At 39.7% G+C, this 20,298-nt stretch overlaps 3 protein-coding genes across 4 annotated transcripts in view; all 3 read left to right on the top strand.

Moving 5' to 3' along the window:
• shisa4 (shisa family member 4) overlaps positions 1-12,047 on the top strand; it is a 17,584-nt gene extending 5,537 nt beyond the window's left edge. The window contains exons 2-5 of the mRNA XM_008279834.1: positions 4,775-4,952; positions 7,698-7,834; positions 7,926-8,117; positions 9,093-12,047. Coding sequence (XP_008278056.1) covers positions 4,775-4,952; positions 7,698-7,834; positions 7,926-8,117; positions 9,093-9,133 — 548 coding nt within the window. The 3' untranslated portion in view covers positions 9,134-12,047. The remainder of the gene's footprint in view (positions 1-4,774; positions 4,953-7,697; positions 7,835-7,925; positions 8,118-9,092) is intronic.
• LOC103355889 (ras-related protein Rap-1A) overlaps positions 9,788-20,298 on the top strand; it is a 39,944-nt gene continuing 29,433 nt past the window's right edge. The window contains exon 1 of one of the 2 annotated variants that reach the window (XM_008279839.1): positions 9,788-9,804. The gene's annotated coding sequence lies outside the window, so the exon portion shown is untranslated. The remainder of the gene's footprint in view (positions 9,805-20,298) is intronic. The other variant, XM_008279838.1, reaches the window with a different exon arrangement.
• On the top strand, positions 13,298-17,793 carry lmod1b (leiomodin 1b (smooth muscle)). The gene is made up of 3 exons (XM_008279836.1): positions 13,298-13,822; positions 14,907-16,601; positions 16,680-17,793. The coding sequence occupies exons 1-3, from the start codon at positions 13,547-13,549 to the stop codon at positions 16,704-16,706; spliced, it is 1,998 nt and encodes a 665-aa protein (XP_008278058.1). The 5' UTR covers positions 13,298-13,546; the 3' UTR covers positions 16,707-17,793.

Genomic DNA, 20,298 nt, shown 5'->3' with positions numbered 1-20,298 from the left:
GTTCCCCAGACCTGAATCCAACTGAGCACATCTAGGACATCATGTCTTGTTCCATCCACCAACTCCACGTTGCACCACTGACTGATGCTCTAATCCAGGCGCCTCATGTACAAAGACTTGCGTGGATTTCATACTGAAACCTGGCGTACGCTTCAATCCAGAAAACTGTGTACGCACAACAAATCCAGATGAACTAAAGCACATTTCCTTTGTACATCTCACTCAACGTGGAATTGACCGCACATGTTGGAGTATCAGACTCCTCCCTCTCCACGCCCCCAATTTAAATATGCAAATTAGTATAAACAGGGCTTACAGGTGGGATTCCCCTCTCTGCACGATCAGATAACAGTAACCAGGAGGAACTCAACCCGTTTGAGCAGAGAGTCGCCGCTATTGTGGGTGACACTGCTGTCACAGGGGTGGTGGGAGCACACGTAGGTCACACAGATCACCCCAAGGTAAATATATGTTGTGTAACTCACAGATTTATTCATTATATGGGTCATATAATAATCTGCTCGCAGCCAAACAACATACAGGTTCTTGCGTAATCTTGCCAGGATATCAAAGAGGAAATCAAAGACTTTGTCTCATGTCAAATTACTCAATTTATTATTTTCTAACAGACAATGAGGCAGGAGAAAACTGAGACGCAGTCCCAGCCTCATGTCACAGACCCGGATTCCTCCAGCCGATCCTCCGGTCTGCTGCAACAGCCAGCTGCTGATGCCCGTCCGGGGCGCACATGCTTAACGCGTGCCAGAGGGATCAATATTAAGACAGTTAAATTATTTACTCACCAAGAAGCCACCCATCCCGCACCGTGCAGCTTCTCGCCTGTTCCCAACTACGCTGTTGGTCAGAATGAATGAGTCGTGTTTTGATTCAGGCCACCTCGTAACAACGTTACTTAAATGTATTTGCGCATCACAGATGATCTGTACATTGAACTGAATGAAAATGCTTTCTGTTTATATAAACACATCCATCTATTGATGGTGCCTTTATAGAAATGTGTGTGCAGTCGATAGCTCAGATTACATCAGGAGAACCGGCCTTCGCTACAAATTGCACTTTTACGTCGTCCTGTTCAACTGCGGTATGGGAGCTTGATGTACCTGGCTGACATTCTGATAGTTCCACCCCACACAGCTCGGCTCAATGTCGACTGGCACAGTCCCGATCGGTCGTCCAGCTCCCTCTGAAATGACCCTGTGGCTAGGAAGCCCAGTGGGTCAGCACCTGTGTCGGCACAGGTAGGACATGGCTCCCGGCCGTGTTGCGCTCCAATACTGGCCGCAGCTCCGCGCACAGTTCTAAGAGGATTGCCCTCAGGAACCTAAAGCGGCTGATGAGCCAGTTGGGTTTTCGGGGACCGAGAGGATTTTTTGACTCAGGACGATCCTGAGCCAAAAAATTCTCTCGGTCTCCGACAACTTGTTCTCTTGGCACTGCTCCATTGGCAATATCCTCTAACAGGTCCAAGGCTGCCGTTGTTGTTAACGGTATCTTCTGCACCGTTTTACACACACTGTTTTATCCACTCATCTGATTGCAAACACCTGGGTGTGTTAATTGTTCATCTAAGTGTCTCTGATGTGCACATTGAGGAATGACCTTCTTTTACATTATTTTTCACATTTTTACATCCCAGCATCACCTCTAAGTGTCGCCAACGGCTCAAAGCAATAGAAACGTGCGTACACCAGTCAATGAGTTGACATGGAGGACCGCACATTTCCACGATCATTTCACTCTTGATACATCTGAACGTGAGCCTGGAAAAGTGCTTACACCAAGTGTTTGCACGTACGCACCCTCTGTATATGAGGCCCCTGGTCTGGGAGGAGATCCCTCAGGAGAACATCCGCCACCTCATTCCACATCCACACCTCCATGGGATAATAATTTTGATTTACATTGATCATTTTTATGTTATTTTGCTCTCAACACATTCCACCATGTAATTAATACATATTTTCAACTGGAATATTTAATTCATTGAGATCTAGGATGTGTTATTTTAGTGTTCCCTGTATTTTCTGAGCAGTGTATAAGGATGTGAAATATAAGCTACTGTGAATGTAAATGTAAAAGTGAGTGTGGCCTTTTTCAACAAAGAAGTGTTTGTGGTGAAATATAAATGTTAACAATGAACTCAGAATCATGAAAAAACCCTGATTTGTCCCCTCATAAGTTACTTAAGGCCAGATTTCAAAAAATCGATTTTTCGTCTATCATTTATCGGTACCCTAACTTGAGCAGGTTTTTTTTTAATGTTTCCCACGGGAATTGAACATTTTAAGGCATGTTATTACACACCTTTACAAACATATTGGTGAAGAAATTGTTTGGTAACGATTTAGTTGCCAGATTCTGATATTTTTCCCTTGCTATGATTTACATAAATGACGTAAATTACAAAGATAATATGAGACATATGTTTGTGTTAAGATAGACTTGTTTATTGACTTTGTAGCACCAAATTTTGCTTAGAAACCACATTTCAACAGTAATATGTACAATGAAATAATACAACCCAAGTTCAAATCTTTATTTAAGTTTATAGATCACTTGCCAGTTTATTAGAAACATCTTTACCTAAACTAAGCTCATAGTCCTGCAGTAAATCCCACCTTCATGAAAGTATTAATGTTGAGGTTTTGTTGCTGTGGTTCCACTTAATGATCATTTTGCAGCCTGCACTTTGGGATATCATTTACCGGGATTGAAGTAATAAAGGGATGAAATGATAAAGGGATTAAAGCTGCGACAATCATTTGATTCATTCTCTGCCATTAAATTAAAGGTACTTTCATAATCAGGTAATCAATATGAGTTTTTTTTTTTTTTAGCAAAAAAAAAAGCAGAAATTTTCACATTCCAGTTTCTGAAATGCAATGATTTTCCATTTTCTTTGATCTTCTATGACAGAAAACTGATAATCTTTTGGTTGTGGACCAAATAAGACATCTGAGGAAATCATCTTGCACCTTGGGAATCACTGAATTACTTTTCTTTGCATTTTCTGACATTTTATAGATCAAACAAATATTCGATTCATCAAGAAATTAGCAACAGATTAATTGACAGTGGAAATAATCACGACTTGCAGCCCTAACAGAGAGGTGTGTCCGTTACTTGGCAAATTGCTACGATAGGGTGGAGTAAGCAAAACAATAAAAACCCCACACTACACTTCACCGCAAACTGCAGCTTCCAAGGTGACCATAACATCGAATCAGCACCTCTTCAAAATGGTTTCAGAAACTGCTACTGCAGGATTGTTACGTTACTTGACAAATTCAGGTGTTTGACAAAGACTGCAATGTGACAAGCAGTAGTTTATTGCATGTTTACAGCAGTGTAAACAAATAAACAATACTAATATGAATCAATATTAGTTTTGGTTTTTGTTTTCTTCTAGTTAAACCTTAATATGTATTGTAAATTCCAGCACTCAAAGGTCATCATCCAAATTTAGTCTTAACAGGTTCAGGAACCAAGTCTATGTAGGTCTTGGCTCACCACTGAACAGCAGACAGCCTCTAATGGAGTTTCCATCAGTTTAATACACTCAGCTCAACAAGGAAAAAGCAGCTCTCCGAGGATCAACATGATGTTTTATTCACTGCATTTACTCAGATTGTGTGTTCCAAGATCTTGTGCATTGTGTGTCACTTTTCTCACAGGTTTTAGAGGAAGACCTCCTTAAACGTACGAAACAGCGTGTCTTTTAGCAGCCTGCACACATGCAGCTGTTGTCACCAGGCTGTAATTAAATGTTGCCTTACATTATATGTTGTGGAAAACGTAATCACATGTGCAATTTTCAGCTCAAGTAAGAGCTTACAATATGCATATTCCTATTCTTTTTTTAGTGGATACATGAAAAATTATCTTTCGAACCCAGAGGCCACACAAATGAAACATTTACGAATATTTTTTTCTTTCACTGTGTTCTTTCAAGGTAGATAATCATGTACAGATTTTCCTTTACACTGGCAAAAAAAAATGTTTAAGTGATCAAAACTGCATAATCTACCAGTTGACAAAAAAGTAAATAATTGTTTTGATTTTCTGTTAATCATTTAGGTCATTTTTCAAGGAAGATTACCAAATATTTATTTGTTCCGTATTCTTAAATGTGGGAACTTGCTGCTCTATCTTTTCTTACATTGGAGTAAATTGAATGTTTTTGGTCTTTGGACAGCATGGCAGCCAAAATACACAACTATTGATTGATCTCGGCTGTATGAAATTGTGGCAGGTATTTTTTGGTGTTATATAAATCACATAATGAGTTGATCAACACAAAAACATAACTGGTCATGGTGAAAATGATCCTTAGTTGCAGTCGTGCAAGTCCTTTAAATCTTCTGGGCACCTTACGGACTGAATCAGTTTTCAACTTCTGCCACAGGGAAGTGTTGAATAATGCATTGCCACTGAGGTCTGGAATAGGGAAGATGTAAGAAAGAGGCACCAGTAAAAGTTCCAAATAAATATTTATTTTTTCCTGAAGGCAAAACAAAGCTGTAGCTGTACGGGAACATTCAAAACTCCTCTCACTTTGAAAATGTGATAAAACAAACAGCATGTCAACAGAAATGGGAGGTAGTAAGAGGGAGAACAAACACTTGTGAGAGCAAGCTGAAGTCAGACCTGCTGTTTCCTTAATTTCGCTGCGTCTTTCTTTCCCTCACGGTTTTTGATCATCTTCTCTGTTGTGTCATCCCGCCTCACGCTTTGTGTTGTACTTGTTTTGCAGTCAGTGGGAATGAGGACTGTCTGTGGTACGTGGATAAAAATGGCACCTGGCACAATGGCTTCGACTGCCCTCTCATCACATTCTGCTGTGGGAACTGCCACCGGCGCTACTGCTGCTTGGACGCCTTCAAGATGATCACGGAGCGGGAGCAGAAACGCTGCATGCTCTTCCAGTTTAGGTGAGTGCAGACGAAGCGTCAACAGAGTTTTAATTCAGTTAATTAATTATTAAGTTACTCGACGCCAAGATTCAGTGTTTGTGTTCGTGATTCAAGGCTGTCACTGCAGGATCATGTATCTTTCATTTACTATGAGCAGACTGATACGTTATTCTTCAGGAGGAAATTTTCATAAAACCTCTTTCCTGCAAGATAAAACCCTGCACTATTAATATCAATCCATTCATAAGGAAAAAGACTAAAATTAAAAATAAGAAAGTGAATACTGTGCTACAAAGCCAGAGACATCCAGGAATTGATTGCATGTTTTTTTTTCTAAATATATGAATTCATGTTTTTTTCTATGTAGTAGGGATAATGCTTTAGCATTTTGTTAAAGCTGAAACAATTAGCCAATTTGCGTATCATTGATCTGTATCAATTCTTATAATGAGTTAATTGCTTAAGTTGATTATCAAGAGAAAATACCAAGGATTATTTTGTTTGAGCTTCTTCGATGTGAGTATTTGTGTTTTTTTTCGTTGGACTGATAGTTTGATAAAACCAACAAGCTGAAGATGTCACAGTTGTCTCTGGGGAAATTGTGACATTTCGGAAAGTTGTCTAATATTTTTCAGACAAAACATGTAAAAACATACAGCACCATAGAAAAGTATGTGAATAGTAGAGTGGAATTGATGCTTGTTCACATTTAACTCCCTCGTTTCACAGTAGGGTGACATTTCATCGTACCACTGACTGACTTTTTCAAGTGCAGACAGGTGACAAAATAAAATAAAAACCAACATAAAGTGTCAGAGTGAGGTTTTGGGCTGCCATGTGCCACCAGGACAGTCTTAGTGCACCTTGGTGTTGATTCAAGTCTGTGGAACTCTACTGGAAGGATAACCGTAATTCTTCATTTCAGAAAGAAATTCCCTTCTTTGGTATGTTGAAGTTGGTGCTGGAGAGCAGCGTCTAACACGCCATTCCAAAATTTCCCATAGGTGTTCAGTATGGTTTAGATCTGGTGACTTTGCAAGCAATAGAACCATTCAGTGACCTCTTGTACCCAATGAATGAGGGCATTGTCAATCTGGAAGTGGCCACTCATAAGGATAGAAATGTTTTATGTAGGGTGAAGGTGATCACTCAGAACACAGACACGTGGACCCAAACCATGTCAGCAAAATGCCTCCCACAACCACTACAGATCCCCTCACTACAGAGGACAAAGTTTCTGACTTTTCCTATAACTTGTGTCTACTTGTGTTTTGGTAATTTGATCTCAAGCTCAAATGTTTAAAGTAGCAAAAGAAAAAAATAGTTTTCACTCTTTATGCTTTTGGACGGCACTGTATGTAGAAATTTTAAATCAGTGAGTAATTAAAACATCTGTTAGTTGTAACCATATGTTTTGCTAGCTCTTTTTGGAGCTTTCCGCTCCCTCTCATGGTCTTTGTCAGCTCAAGGAGTTGTCATGTGACTGAAGTGAACCGTAAGAAGTGGCTGAAAGAAGCTTAGAAACAACTACTAAGGAGATCTTTGAGTTGAGATCATTTTTTTCCACAAATTCTGAGCAACGTCTTGATGGAAACATTACAATTTAGGTTTAGCATAAATGCTAGCATTTCGCAGTAAAATTCTTGTTTTAACCAGTGGATTTAGAGTTTTGTTTTATTATTTCAATAAAGCATTCCCATTGAAATCATGTTTAGCAATTTAAAAAAAAAACTTTTATCATGGAACAACATGAGATAAAATATATGCAGGGAAATTGAAGTGTAACAGTTGCAAAAGTAAGAATGCTAACCTTGTAATCTAAACTGGCATGGACATTATAGGCACCTACTATATACAATATGAAGAATGAATCAAATGAACTAAAAGCTAATTGATAGATTTCAGTTGAATTATACTAGGGGGATGTAAATAGTCACAAATAAAGTGGAGAGTTAAAGAAGTTGCAATATGTAATTGGATGCATAAATCCTGAACTGGAAGTAAAAAAAAAGTTATATTCTTTGTGGTATTTGGATTATGGGGCAATAATAGTTCCTGTAAAAAGTGATTTAGGTAGGTAGAAAAAATGGATTGGCATTTCTAAACATGTAGAAAATATTTGTCATCATAAATTCTCCAAGAAAGCTCTTCTACAAAGACTAGAAACTCAACACTCATACACAGGCCTGTTCCCATAGTTCAGTGGCTGCACTTGATTAAATGACTGTAATATTTTCTCATTAGTGGTTCTGTCACATCAGCTGTGCATTCAGTGGTATTTAAAGCTAGAATCTCCCGTGAGGGAACGTGATAATGCTGGAGTAAGCAAGCTTGTACCTGAGAGGCTGCAGCATGGCAGTTTTCCTCCACAGCTCTGGAAATCATCCATCACCATCCAGCAGCGAACAGACAACCTGCAGCTTATTAATCCTGCTAGGAAATCAGATCAGTAGGCGGCCGAGGCTGAGATGAAATGGAAAGCTTTGTTGCTTCACTGAGATTATGAAGCAATGGAATCTGTTGGAGGCCAGGAGATGCAGGGTATACGTCATTTACTTAGATGTGATATTAGGGTCAGTGTTTGGGAAAGAGTGTGTCTGAATCAAAAGCCTCACATCACAACCATCTCTTCTTTCATCCTTCCTAAAGTGAGTCACAATTAGCAAGATAGAGGGGGAGGAACAACCTGAGGCAAGATATCAAAGTAAGAAAGGGAATGCTTTGTAACTTAAATCCTTCACTCTCCTCTTCCTCTTTCCTCAGCCCCACCACTTTAGCTGGAATTGCCTCCTCCATCCTCCTGTTTGTGGCCATCATTGCAACTATGGTCTGCTGCTTCATGTGCTCCTGCTGTTACCTCTACCAGAGAAGGCAGCAGAGGGGCAGGACACCTTATGATGGTAGGACATCTTCTCTCGATGCCATGTCTATGCAGACGACCATGAGGTTGTATTTGCCCTTCATAGCTGTCTATACTTCTTTGACTCACAGCCCAGCAGATCCCTATGGCCAGCTACCCAGTGGAGCCCATGTATGATGCGTATGGAAAACCACTTGGACCCTCTGACTACCCACATGCAGGTTATCCAATGGCGCCCCAGTATCCTGGCATGCCCCCACAATACCCAATGATGCAGCCCAGTCCTTACCCACCACACCCGATGGATCCTGCATACAGCCAGGGTGAGAGCAACATAATTTCCTCAACGTTTGATAACGACTTCCCTCTGGCAGAAATTGGACTGTAACGTTTCCTAGCCAAGAGATTATTTCCACATTTTGTTTGATTGTCCACATCAGTAGCAAAGCCATGTTTTAAAAAATAGACATATATCAGTAACTTTTTTCATCAGTTGAACGGTTGTCTTTGTTTAAAAAAATTCACCTTGCCTTTTGGCACGTCAATAATAAGTGTAGCCAGTGAGTTTCTGCAAGTTGTTATGAAAGGGATGTTGTGACACACCGTCATCTTTTGGAGGTGATCTCTTTTTATTCTGACAGTAAGAAATGATAAATAAAACCCACCATGTAATTAGCCGTCAGCTCTTGCTCCTCTCCCACATGAGAAAAGTACAAAAGGGTTTAGAATATGTACAAACAGTGGATGTTGAGCAGACAGTGGGGACAAGTGATGGGTTTATTATCTGTGAATAGTATAAGCAGTTCTTTGTACAGTATCATGAGGCTGACACAGACCATCAAATTGCACTGACTGGAAATAACAGGTCGGCAAAAACCTATACGAGCACCTGTGAGTCAAACCACAGGGCACACTGGCACAATATTAGCAGCTAGCAGGAGCTCACAGCATCCAGAAATGACATCCTGCAACTTACATGCAGAATGTGGGTAGAAAATGAAAATAAATATAAGCAGAGACCTTCATCACTTCAGGCACATTGGTACGTTTAATAAAACGGTTGATTTACAGTTGGCAGATCTTCTGGAGCCCTGATAAACATAACCTGCTAACGCCACTGTGCACATGTCAACATTTAACTTCATAGCATCCAGTGTTCCCTGCAGAGCTACTAGTATGGCTGCTGACTCTTAATTAGTCACAGTAGCGGTCAGGCTTTACCTGCACAGAAAAATATGTTTGGTGGTTTAATATTAGCTTCATGCTGAAGATTTGACTTTGTTTCCTGTTTTTTTCAGCCCCACCACCGTACTCTCCACCTCAGTATCCTGGTCACTGATGGGCTCATCTTCATACACACAGTGAGAAACAACTGCAGCTGAGAGAAATGACTGTTACAAAAGGAGAAGGCAGCAACACTCTCTCACACTCACTCACTCACACACACACACACACACACACACACACACAAACACGATGAAATAAACACTCAAACGCTACAACTTGACTAGCAGTGGTTTGCCTGTGAAAGAGAATAGGAGGCACTTTAAGGTTTTCTTTTTTTGTTTTGTTGTTGTTTATTTACAGCGTCGTCCTTCTTTTCCACAGTACTAATGTAAATCAGATTCTGTCCGGCAACCTGATGCCTGACTGCCCAGGGTGGGTTTCACAGCGGGCGTCGCATGATCCTTAGAGTGACGAGGTATCCATGTCTCAATGCTGTGCTGCCTCTTCTGCTCTGGCACACACACCTCAATGACAGGGCATCATCTAAAGAGAGTGCTCATTACCTTACAGAAAAGGGATCAGAAGGGATGATAGTACACTCCCTCTTTGTTTGTGAAAGAAAAAAATGCTTTGTTTCCTCACTTTTGTTAAATTTGAATAAATTGATTACTGCCAATGGCTACATTCCAGGTTATCTCTGTGACTGATCCACATTCTCCAGTTATGATAACATGATGTCTTTGTATCTGTATTTGATGTTTGTTTGTTTTTTCCACAAAGTTTGTCATAGCTGAAAATGCAAACAAATTAATAATAAGGGATGCATGTTCAATTAAGACAGAGACATATTTGGATAATAGGCAGATGGCTTAGTGGTTTTATGGTACCACCAGTGCTGTGTACGAAAGCTTTTGTCACCCGTTAGTTTGAACTTTGTCTTGTCTTTTTTTGTATCTGGCTTGAGTAATTGCTTCAAGGTAGTTTATTAGTACCACCCTTTTCATGTTCCATCTCAACTTCAGCATGCTACCCAGTCAAAGTTACCTGTCCTCTTCTGCTTCTTTTTGTGGTTTTAAATAAATTAGAGATGAATCTTAAGATTAATCCCATTACACCAGGTAGGATGACAGTGAAATTCATGTTAAATGTTTATTTCTTGTAACATATCGGATCAGGGGAGCTGCAGGTGACGCTGCTTGATTAAAACAAAATGTCCCGCCTTACAATAACTAACCATGAAAAAGAAGAGATTAACTATTTAAATACCTATTTTGTAAATCGGTTCTTCAGCTGAATATTTTATGATATTGTAACAGGTTATTTTAAAACTGTGTATTGTTATTGTAACATAAAATATGATGTTTTGGCATCTTTCCATTTAGTATTTATTATTATTGAAGTTACCTTTTACTGTGAATGGGTTCTCACCTTCTGGACAAAGCTACAAAGCCAAAAATGACTACTGTTAAAAAGAAAAAGAAGAAAAAAGTCGTTGACCACCTCACGTTAAAGGATTTGTGTGACATTTTGGGAAATACGCTTTCTAGCAGAGAAGATTGATACCTCTCGTACATGTGTACAGTACAGGGGTGAAAGAAGCACTCCTCTCCCTTACTTATGTAAAAGTACAGTATAGAAATACAAATGCCTGAAGTAAAATAGAATTAGCTGTAAAATGTACCAAAAGTAAAAGTACTCATTGTGCACAGTGGTCTGTTTTAGAATAACATATATACTATGCTACTAAATTATAATTATTGATGCAATAATGTTGCAGATGGTAAAGGTGAAACATATATTTGAATTTTTGTGGTGGTTATTTTGTATCAATAATGAGAACCTGCAACCTAACTAATATTCTATAAATGTAGTGAAGTAAAAAGTGCAATTTTTTCCCCTGACATACAGTGACCCAGAGGTATTAAGTAGCATAAAATAGAAATAGTAAAGTAGTAAAATTTGCACTTGAAGTACTTCGTATCAATCTGCTGTTGCATCATACCTTTCTGCCCCTTTTATGACAAATACAGGCAGAGCCAGTGGCCTGTTAGCCTAGTTTAGCATTAAGAGTAGAAACTTGTCTGGCACTGATTAAATACAAACATCCTGCTAGAACCTAGGATTTGTAATAAAATGTGACAGAGAATGTTGTGCAGCTACCTTATCAAAGTACTTGGATAAGTTAGATGGAGAGGAGACTTTAGTTGGGTTTTGAGAAAGAGCTAGGGGCTGTTTCCATTGTTCATGCTAAGCTAAGCTAATAGTTCATGTTAAAGTCCAAGGCTTGGGCAAGATGTTTCTCCTGACCATAACCAACAAGCAGATGGCTGATAGGTGGAATTTCTCAAAATGTCGAACTATTCTTTCAGATGGTCCCTTACAGTGTGGACTCTGGTGAGGTCAGAGCCTGCATCCTGTAATGGCGGCTGTGTTTAGCTTCCTGGACAGACTACAGCAGCCCCGAGCTCCTTTGTAAGCGGTTTAAACTGTAAAACATAATGTTGTTGTTGTCTGACTCCTACGAGGTGATTCCTGGATTAATCAGGTTTAATCTATTGAACAACTTTAATGTCAAATGAGGCGCATATTTTTTAAAAAAAGTACACAGCTGATCAGAGAAGCATAGGCCTGAGACTTACTGCTGTATCTTATCTCACTTCTCAACCATGCAGGAAATCAGACGAGAACTACTACCGCCAGTTTACAGCGTAAATTATTCACTCCGATGGCGACATCCATGTGTACAGATTTGTTGAGCCTTTGTAAAGCACAAGGAGAACGCTGGGATTTTCTTTGTACACATGTAGTTTGACATAACATTTGCTTAATGATGTTTCTGTTCATTTGTGCTTCTAAACCAACTCCATGAGTGTGTTTTAATGAAATTGACATCAGGTTGCAAAATAATGTGTCCAGATATGGCTTTTTGTCCGTTGTCATATGGATGGTATGACATTGTAATATAAAGTGAGTGAAAAAAAAAATTTCTATTAACATAAAATTTAACTTTGGAATGTAAAATACAATTGTCTCCTGTGTCTATTGATTTTTGACACACACGCACACACACGCACACACATAAAATCTAATTATATAACCTGAGTCAAAACAAGGTCTGTATAAATGTACATGATTTTGGCCACTAGATGTCCATGTTAACCTCCAAAAAAAAAAAAAGTTTTAATGTCATCAGATTAGATAGTTTCAGTGTCATTACACGAAAGCAACATATCAAGAACAAATCTTACACTGGGTAAAATGTACATGTACATTCACATTTTACATTAATTAAAAACTGCAAAGGTAACTTATACAATGCATGAGTACACACTACAACAACAGTTACATTAAATATGTAATTATAGTTGAAAAAAAAATCTTTTAATATTTGTACATTCCATTTTACCTTTATTGTAAAAGTAAATTTGCCTTAAATTTCTATTTTTATTTCTGAATTATTACAATTACAGTTTGGGAAGAATTTCAAATTAAACAAACAACAAAACATACAATAGAAAACAATGCAACATAGCACAAATAAAGGTGTAGGCTGAAGTTGCACCTTTTTGCACTTTTGCTTTAAACAAAACACAACTTATTTGACATAAAAAGTACCATAAAAAAATCACACTCTCTTTTATACCTGTGCTTACATGCTCTCCTAAATATATATTTTTATATTAGTTCTTTTACTTCTTTTAATTGTCAACTCTTATCTGTTCTATAAATTCAGCCCTTTAGCCAAATTACAATAGCTTTACATTATTCCTATATATGTTATTCATATATTATTATTCTCAAATCAAACAAATGTTACTGACAAATCAAACAAATGTTACTGACAAAAAATAATAGCTTTAAAAAGTTATAATTTTTTGTCAGTAACATTAATCTTCTTTGGTTGTTACCCGACTAATTTTTAACTGCTTCCCCACAAAATGTTGTAAATGTGCTTTTTCTGGTGAGGAAACCAGAGAACGTTCGCAAATAAAACACTGGCGTTCCTCACTGTGCCAGATATTCTAAAGTGAAAATGAACTATATAAGCAACCATGAACTGGTCTCCAATATAAACACAAATTGTGTAATAGGAAGTCTGTGTAAGACTGCTCTGGCATCTCTGTAAACTTCAGCCCTTCCCATTACCTTTAAAGGAGTGTGTACCCTGAACTAAATATGGACATGCACTTTCACAGGATTTCGAAGAATGTCCCAGCCTCGCAGTCCACTTTGATGATGCGAGTCTCTTGCAGTTCGTCATTGGTACCCCTCAATGCAAGGCTGCGAGTCCAGCCTCTTTGCACTGGGATTGATGCCTTTGGTGGCTTTTTGGTGAGCAGGACGCAGCAGGACAGCAGGACATCAGCCTCAGCCCATAGGAATACTCAGCTTCTCACCTCAGCAGAGAAATCACACAATAATCTGATTTAAAATAAAGGGATTTACTTGCTAACACCATCACTGTCTACAAAGAAGTCAACTTTCTCTTTTCTTCCACGGGTGTAGTACATTTTTTTAGGCAGTCATGTCCAGGCGAAAGGTGAGAGGTCTGACCCGTACGGGCCGCCAGGTCAGCGAGGACCCAGACCTGGACAACCTGCTGTCCACTCTCTCCCCTGAGGAGATGGAGGAGCTGGAGAAGGACATGATGAAGGTGCCAGACCTCAACCCAGAAGATGGGAAGATCATCTTCCAAGGAGAGAGCCAAGCTGGGCAGCCACCAACGAGCAACAATGTCCGGGACGCGACAACACGCAGTGACGCCAAAGGGAGGCTCAGTCAGAAGGAACCATCATTTGAGGTTAGTGAGGACACTAAAGACACTTTAAGTATGATCTGCATGTTTTAAGATACATTGCTCTCGTCATGTCTTTATGATTGAGTCTTTTTCATCAGTTTTTAACAAATAACCTGCAGGAAGATGACTTTAAATCAAAAAATATGTATGTGACTGATAGATTATTACACTACATAAAATCCACTGTTCCAGGCTATTCTAATCATAGCTTTTATGTGATTTTTTTCTTATTATTGTTTTGTTTGAAGCAACTGAACCTCACGCACCCTGAGTCCATCAGCTCAAAAATAGTGGTCTCCAGAGTTGACTTCTGTTCCAGGAAAAACATTGTTATACCTGCTGAGGCTTTCTTACATCTATTCCACATCCTTAATCATCTTTTCACCAGCAGAGACACACAGAGAAACATACAAAGGCATTTCTATTATTCCTGTGACATGCTGCAAAGGTTACGTTGCCAATAGAAATAGAAAAGCTATCCTAGTTTGGTTGCTGGTGGAGTAAGATTTCAAGAACTTTGTGCGTTGAAAAGAGAGGCACTCATGTCGATGGAGCAGCGGGCCTGCGGAGCTTCTTAATCCAGGCCTGATGGAATTCCTTGGTTGATTGCGCCTACGCTCACTGCCTTTTAAGGATACATCTGCCAGGGCCACGGCCGCACACAGCAAAACAGATGGAGGCTCGCAAATCAAACGCTTAGCTAACTACTTACTGCAAATGTATCCCTGCACTTTAAAAGACGGTTCCTTGTCCTTTTGCTGACTGTAAACACACATGCCATATTGTGTCAGAGAAGTTGTATGTGTTTACAGTGAGTAGATGGCTGAGGAGCTGATGTACAGTGAGGGAAGACAGTATAGCGCAAGTATTTGTACAATTAAGCGTCATACATGCTGTATTACACTATGCATGCCATGCAGTATATACTGTGTGTCTGTACGGGCAACTTCTGCTCTATAAACTGTGTATTTATTCTGCAAAGATGCAAAGCACCTTTGATTAATCCATGTAATTGTATATTTATGATATCATCATATTTGTGCATTTTCTTTCCCCATATCACATTCCTCATATTTACTGTTTGCAGGGTGAGTCAAAGAAAGAGAGTCGAAAGCAGGAATACCTGAGGAAGATGGGCCTCAGCCAGGAGGGGAACGACGACATTAAAGCAGGAATGCAAAAACAAGCTGGTGTCTCAAGTGAAAGAGATGTCAAGGTGGAAAACAGAAACAGCAAAGGTCCCGAAAGTTCGAAAGAGGAGCAAATTTGGCGTGCAAGTAGAAACTGGAGGCAGGAAAGCAGAGAGAGCGACGTGAAAGACGAGGCCAACGAAAAGGAGAAATATGAGGACAATAGGTTAAGGGACAGAAGAGAAAATAGAGACAGCATCGGGAGCAAAACAAAGAACATGATTTCCAAGTTACAGGAAAAAAAGGATGACAGCAAAGAGAAGGAAAAGAAGGAAGACTGCAGGAAAAGAGATGACAGCAAAACCAAAGATATAATCTCAAAGCTAAGAGAAAAAAGCGAGAAGGACTCAGGCAAGGAAAGGGAGAGGAAATCCGAGAGTATCAGGACACAAGGGCTGGTCTCTAAAATGGTTAAGCAGAGCAAGGTATCAGAAAGCCAGACTGAAGAGTGCAAATCAGAGGAGAAGAAGCCTAAAGCAGAGGAGAAAAAAACGACAGACAAAAACAAACTCGAGCGACAACCATCCGAGAAGGGCGAGGTGCAGGTGAAACATGACAAAGCAGAGAAAAGAACAGATAGAGAAGAGTTGGTTAATCACAGTGACCACGTGAAAGAGAAAGATAAGAAGGTAAACAACGAGAAGAAAGCCGAGGAGAAAAAGGAAAAAGAGGAAGAGAGGAAAGTTAAAAAAACTGAAGGAACTGAGAAACTTGGTAACTGTGTTGCCAAAAATAGCCCCAACAGCAAGGCGAAGGAGCAAACGGAAGAGGAGGAAGACTCGAGCATGTTTGATGAGCTGATGCAGCAGGTTCGGAGCAACGACCCCACCCTCGCTGAGCTCAACATTAACAACTCAGAGGTCATCAAGACCAAAACACTCATTGAGTTCGCAGAGGCTTTGCACAACAACACCCACATCAAGACGGTTGCTCTGGCTAATTGCCGTGCTGACGACCACGTAGCTTACGCCATTGCCGGCACACTACGAAACAACAAGGCCATCACCAGCATCAACCTTGACTCCAACCATCTCACTGGCAAGGGCATCCTGTCTCTTATCCAGGCACTGCAGCACAACGCCACGCTGACTGAGCTCCGCTTCCAAAACCAGCGCCACATCTGCGGAGGGAAGACTGAGATGGAGATGACCAAGATTCTGAAAGAAAACACCACCCTGCTCAAACTGGGTTACCACTTTGAGCTAGCGGGACCCAGGATGACCACAACGAACATACTGAGTCGCAACATGGACAGACAGAGGCAGAAGCGCCTGCAGGAGCAGAAGCAGGCCCAGGCCAACGGGGAGAAGAAGGGTACACTGGATGTGCCCAAATCCGTAGGTGGAGGATCTCGGAGGAGCTCACCCAAGGCTTCCCCCAAACCGTCTCCCATTCCTTCACCCATGCCTTCACCAAAGCTGACTCCTAGAAGAGGACCTGGGGGTCCACCACCACCTCCACCTCCTCCTGGGGGTGGACCGCCACCTCCTCCACCCCCTACGCTGGATGTAGACCGCTCGGGCGGTAGTAAGAACTCAAGGGACCAACTGCTCGCCTCGATCAGAGGAAGCGATATTAAACAACTGAAGAAGGTGCGTTAGAAGTAGCTTGTGTAGAGGTTTGCTCAGTTGCACTGCATTCACATAACTTACATTTTATTTTTCCCGCAGGTGCCGGTGCCAAAGTGGCTGCAGTAATGTTTCCTGTTGGAATGTAAAGTGACATAAAAGAGCGAGGGAGAAAAGACATCTCACCACTGGGTTTCTACGAGATAAACTCTACCTTCCTACTGCCGGTTGGAGAGCTGCGCTGTGGGATGCATGGAGAAAATGAAACGTGAGATGGTTGGAAGAATAGTCCTCACTATGAGTTCTCCCCTCAAACACTGGACCAAAAGGACTCTGTGGAGAATGAGTGATGTAGGACTCTCTGTAAGAGAGAGTGCCATGAATTTGTGGCTGTTTGTCTTACGTTCATATTGACGCTTTGCTGGTTATTTGCACTAGATAATATGAAGCCGATCATATAACATGTTGGCTTGTATATGCATCTGAATGTGAGCGTGGTGGGAGAGTGTGACGAGCTTAATGAGAGATTCAGATAACTCTTTATAAAATTCTTATATACAAAAGTCTATCATTGATATAGCGAACATTAATTTGACCATTTATTTATTTGTGGAGAGGGAATCCACCTTATACATGTCAGTTGTAAATCTGTTCAAACTGGGAATTCTGAAATGACAGAAATATCAGGGAATAAACTACCATGGCGGCCTGACTTAAGAAAATCTGAGTAAGACAAAAAAATAAAAAATAAAATTAAGATCAAGGTGGTCTTTGATTGTGTGTCTCATTGTCAAATCTCAAGACATCTCAGGCAGGCTTGGAAAGCAGCCCAGTGGGATCCTGGTGCATGACAAAGGATTTTTAGCATGGAAATAATTACATAATGCATTTTTATCAGGAAGTGCAAATGGCTGTCCTTCAGTATCTAATGTTGTGTTTTGTACAGAATCATTCTAGCCTGGGTGTTTGAACATCTTACTTAACTTTTCTGTAATACAGCTACATGTCTTAACTGTAGGGGGGTTTGGAAACCTGTTACAGGCCTAAATCAACCCTCTGGTGGATTACTGCCGTACTTTTAAGTGAATGTCATTTCTAAAGGAAATTCATTGTGATGAACAAAAATCAGAGTGGTGCAATGAAGGACACACATGTCTTGTTACACATGTCTTTTTTACGGAGCCTGTATGTCTTCAATAAAAGATTCTGATATGTTTGCATGTGTAATGTTATGCCTGGCTAATAGCAAATAGTATATGCAAAGAAAAAAATACAGCTTATTTTTTAAAATTATTTTTCAGTATGTTAAATCAAGTTAAGCATGTATCAGTCCATTGAGCTGCCACTTGTTTCTGTTGGGTTATGAGAAATATATATATATGAAATCTCACACTGTGAATAATATACTCAGGTATTTCCACTGTGTACATTCCTGTCCAGATCTAGTTGTTGCTAGGAAAACATAATAGCTACAGAGCCATATATAGATATGTATCCGTAGCCAACACCCAACCTTAACTATAAATGATATTTTAAGGACTTGCAGCTCTGTGTGTGAATCGTGACACCTGACTTATATAAGACTCAAAAATGTGTTTGTTTATTGTAACTCCACTGTGCCAAATGTTGTACTTCAGAGTTTGACATTACCGAGGGCTGTTTTCACTTTTAGGCGTTTCTCTGTGCTCACCTTAAATCTGACTTGTGAGATTTTGTGATTTGAGGGCCGGTTGTGGTTCAGTACGCAACAAGTAGTGTAACTTCTGAAATAAACAGTATTTGCATGCTATTAGATTTGTGATTTTCCAACAGGAACTAAATTCAATTTTAAGAATTCTCAGAGGTAAATGAACATTTTTTGGAGAAAAACACATCAGTCACAAAGTCAGCAGCATAGCATTTTTTAAAAACATTTCTGGAAAGCACTTTAATTTTAAGAATTTCTCCATCATCCATTACTGTGCTTTGGGCGATGAATATCTTTTTCAGTATCTGTTGCTCTTTACATGTTTAAAGCTGCATGGAATCAGTGGAAGCTTCTAGTATCTACCCACCAGCTGGAAAGGTGGCCATTATCCTGAGTGTTCAGAGAAAAAGAGGAGAGCAACAGCAGCAGGTCAGTTTATCTCACCATAACCTTGCCCCAGTCTCTGCATCCATGAAATGCCTATATTTGGTCATATCTAAATGAAGGCTTGCTCTTGCAAGTCATTCCTTTCTCCTTCCTAATAATGGGCTGCAGGCCAACCGTCTGTCTCTCAGCTGTAGCTGCTCTTCTGACCAACATTGCTGGTCTCAAATGGAGGAAAAAGAGGGGAGGGAATGAAAATGTTGAGATTACTGGTTGTTCGGTGCAAACAGTGGGGCTCTCAGGAATACATGGCCACCATTTGCTTGCAGAATAGAACTCAGTTGACAAAGTTTAATGTAGTTTTTTGTAACAGGACATGAAACCAGATTTGCTTTGTGGCTGATTCAAAAGAAATAATCTGAAACAGACAACATGTAAGCAGCTGATATAATTTTGAACCATGATCAGTCAATAAAGAATACATCTTAACTTCAAAGATGAATTTACAGTTAACCACAGAAAAACAACCCAAGTACGACATTGTGAGATTGGGTTAACTGCTATTCAATCAGTCTTGTTAAGTTGCTTCTTTGTTTACAAAAAGTATTTTTGTTTACACAGATACTAAAATTTTGTACAGGGGATTAAGTTGGAAACAACTGGTTGAAGCCTGAAGCAGACAAATATGTGCCGTTAAATAATGTGACACCCATCAACCACTCCTTCCAGAACCAACCAAACAAACAAAAATAGATTAAAATAGAAGCAATACATTCAATCAAATAATATCCAAACCTGAGGAATATTACATTGATCAAACCACTGAATGGCCTATCATTAAAACACAGTGGAAGCACAACAGTATTTTTTGACTTAGAAAATTTCTCTTGTTTGTCAAGCACTTCCAAAAAAGTTTTCATGAATGTGCTTGCCTGTTTTTCTTCAATTTTTTAAAATTTTTTACATTTTTTCTTACTTCAAAGGAGGTTTCATCTTGCTTCTGCAGGCCAAAATGTAAACCCATCGCAGAGTCTGCCACAATTAGTGTTGATGCTGTCTCTTTGTTATTTTGCTGTTGTTACTCCTCAGATCTGGAACAACCTTTTGCAAAGTGACTGGGAGGCCGAATAGGTGGACATCTCAAGTATGACATCATATCTTAAATCCCACTTGTTTTCTGTCTTGCTTTCCAATTTTCATTTGTCTTTGACTTTGAAAAGTGCTTGCTTGCTTGCCTGATAAATCTACGATAAAAAGATTAACTTTATGTTTAATTGTGGAAACATGCCTTCTTTGAAACACAAGTTCATCTCCATATTAAGCTGCAACAAATGATTATTGTCAGGGTTGATTACTCTGTTGACTTTTTCCTCAAAAATGAATTTGTTGTTTGGTCTACAAAATGTAAAAACATCTGTGAAAAATGTTGATGCGTTTCCCAAAGTCCAATAGGATGATTCAAATGTCTTGTTTTGTTCAACCAGCCAATAATTCCTCCAGTAAGTTCTGGATCTGCCAAGGGTCTTCTCCCAGTTAGTCTTCAAATGTATAAGTTTGCCCCAGAAACATTTACTTTACTGTCATAGAGGAGAATATTATTTATTTATATATTTATCGCTCATTTATTTCTCTCACGATTTATTTTGTAGC

This window comes from Stegastes partitus, unplaced genomic scaffold, assembly GCF_000690725.1.
Source record: "Stegastes partitus isolate 25-593 unplaced genomic scaffold, Stegastes_partitus-1.0.2 Scaffold171, whole genome shotgun sequence".
Lineage (NCBI taxonomy): Eukaryota > Metazoa > Chordata > Actinopteri > Pomacentridae > Stegastes > Stegastes partitus.
Note: the sequence above shows the minus strand (reverse complement) of the source record. Positions and strands in the feature narration are given on the sequence as shown.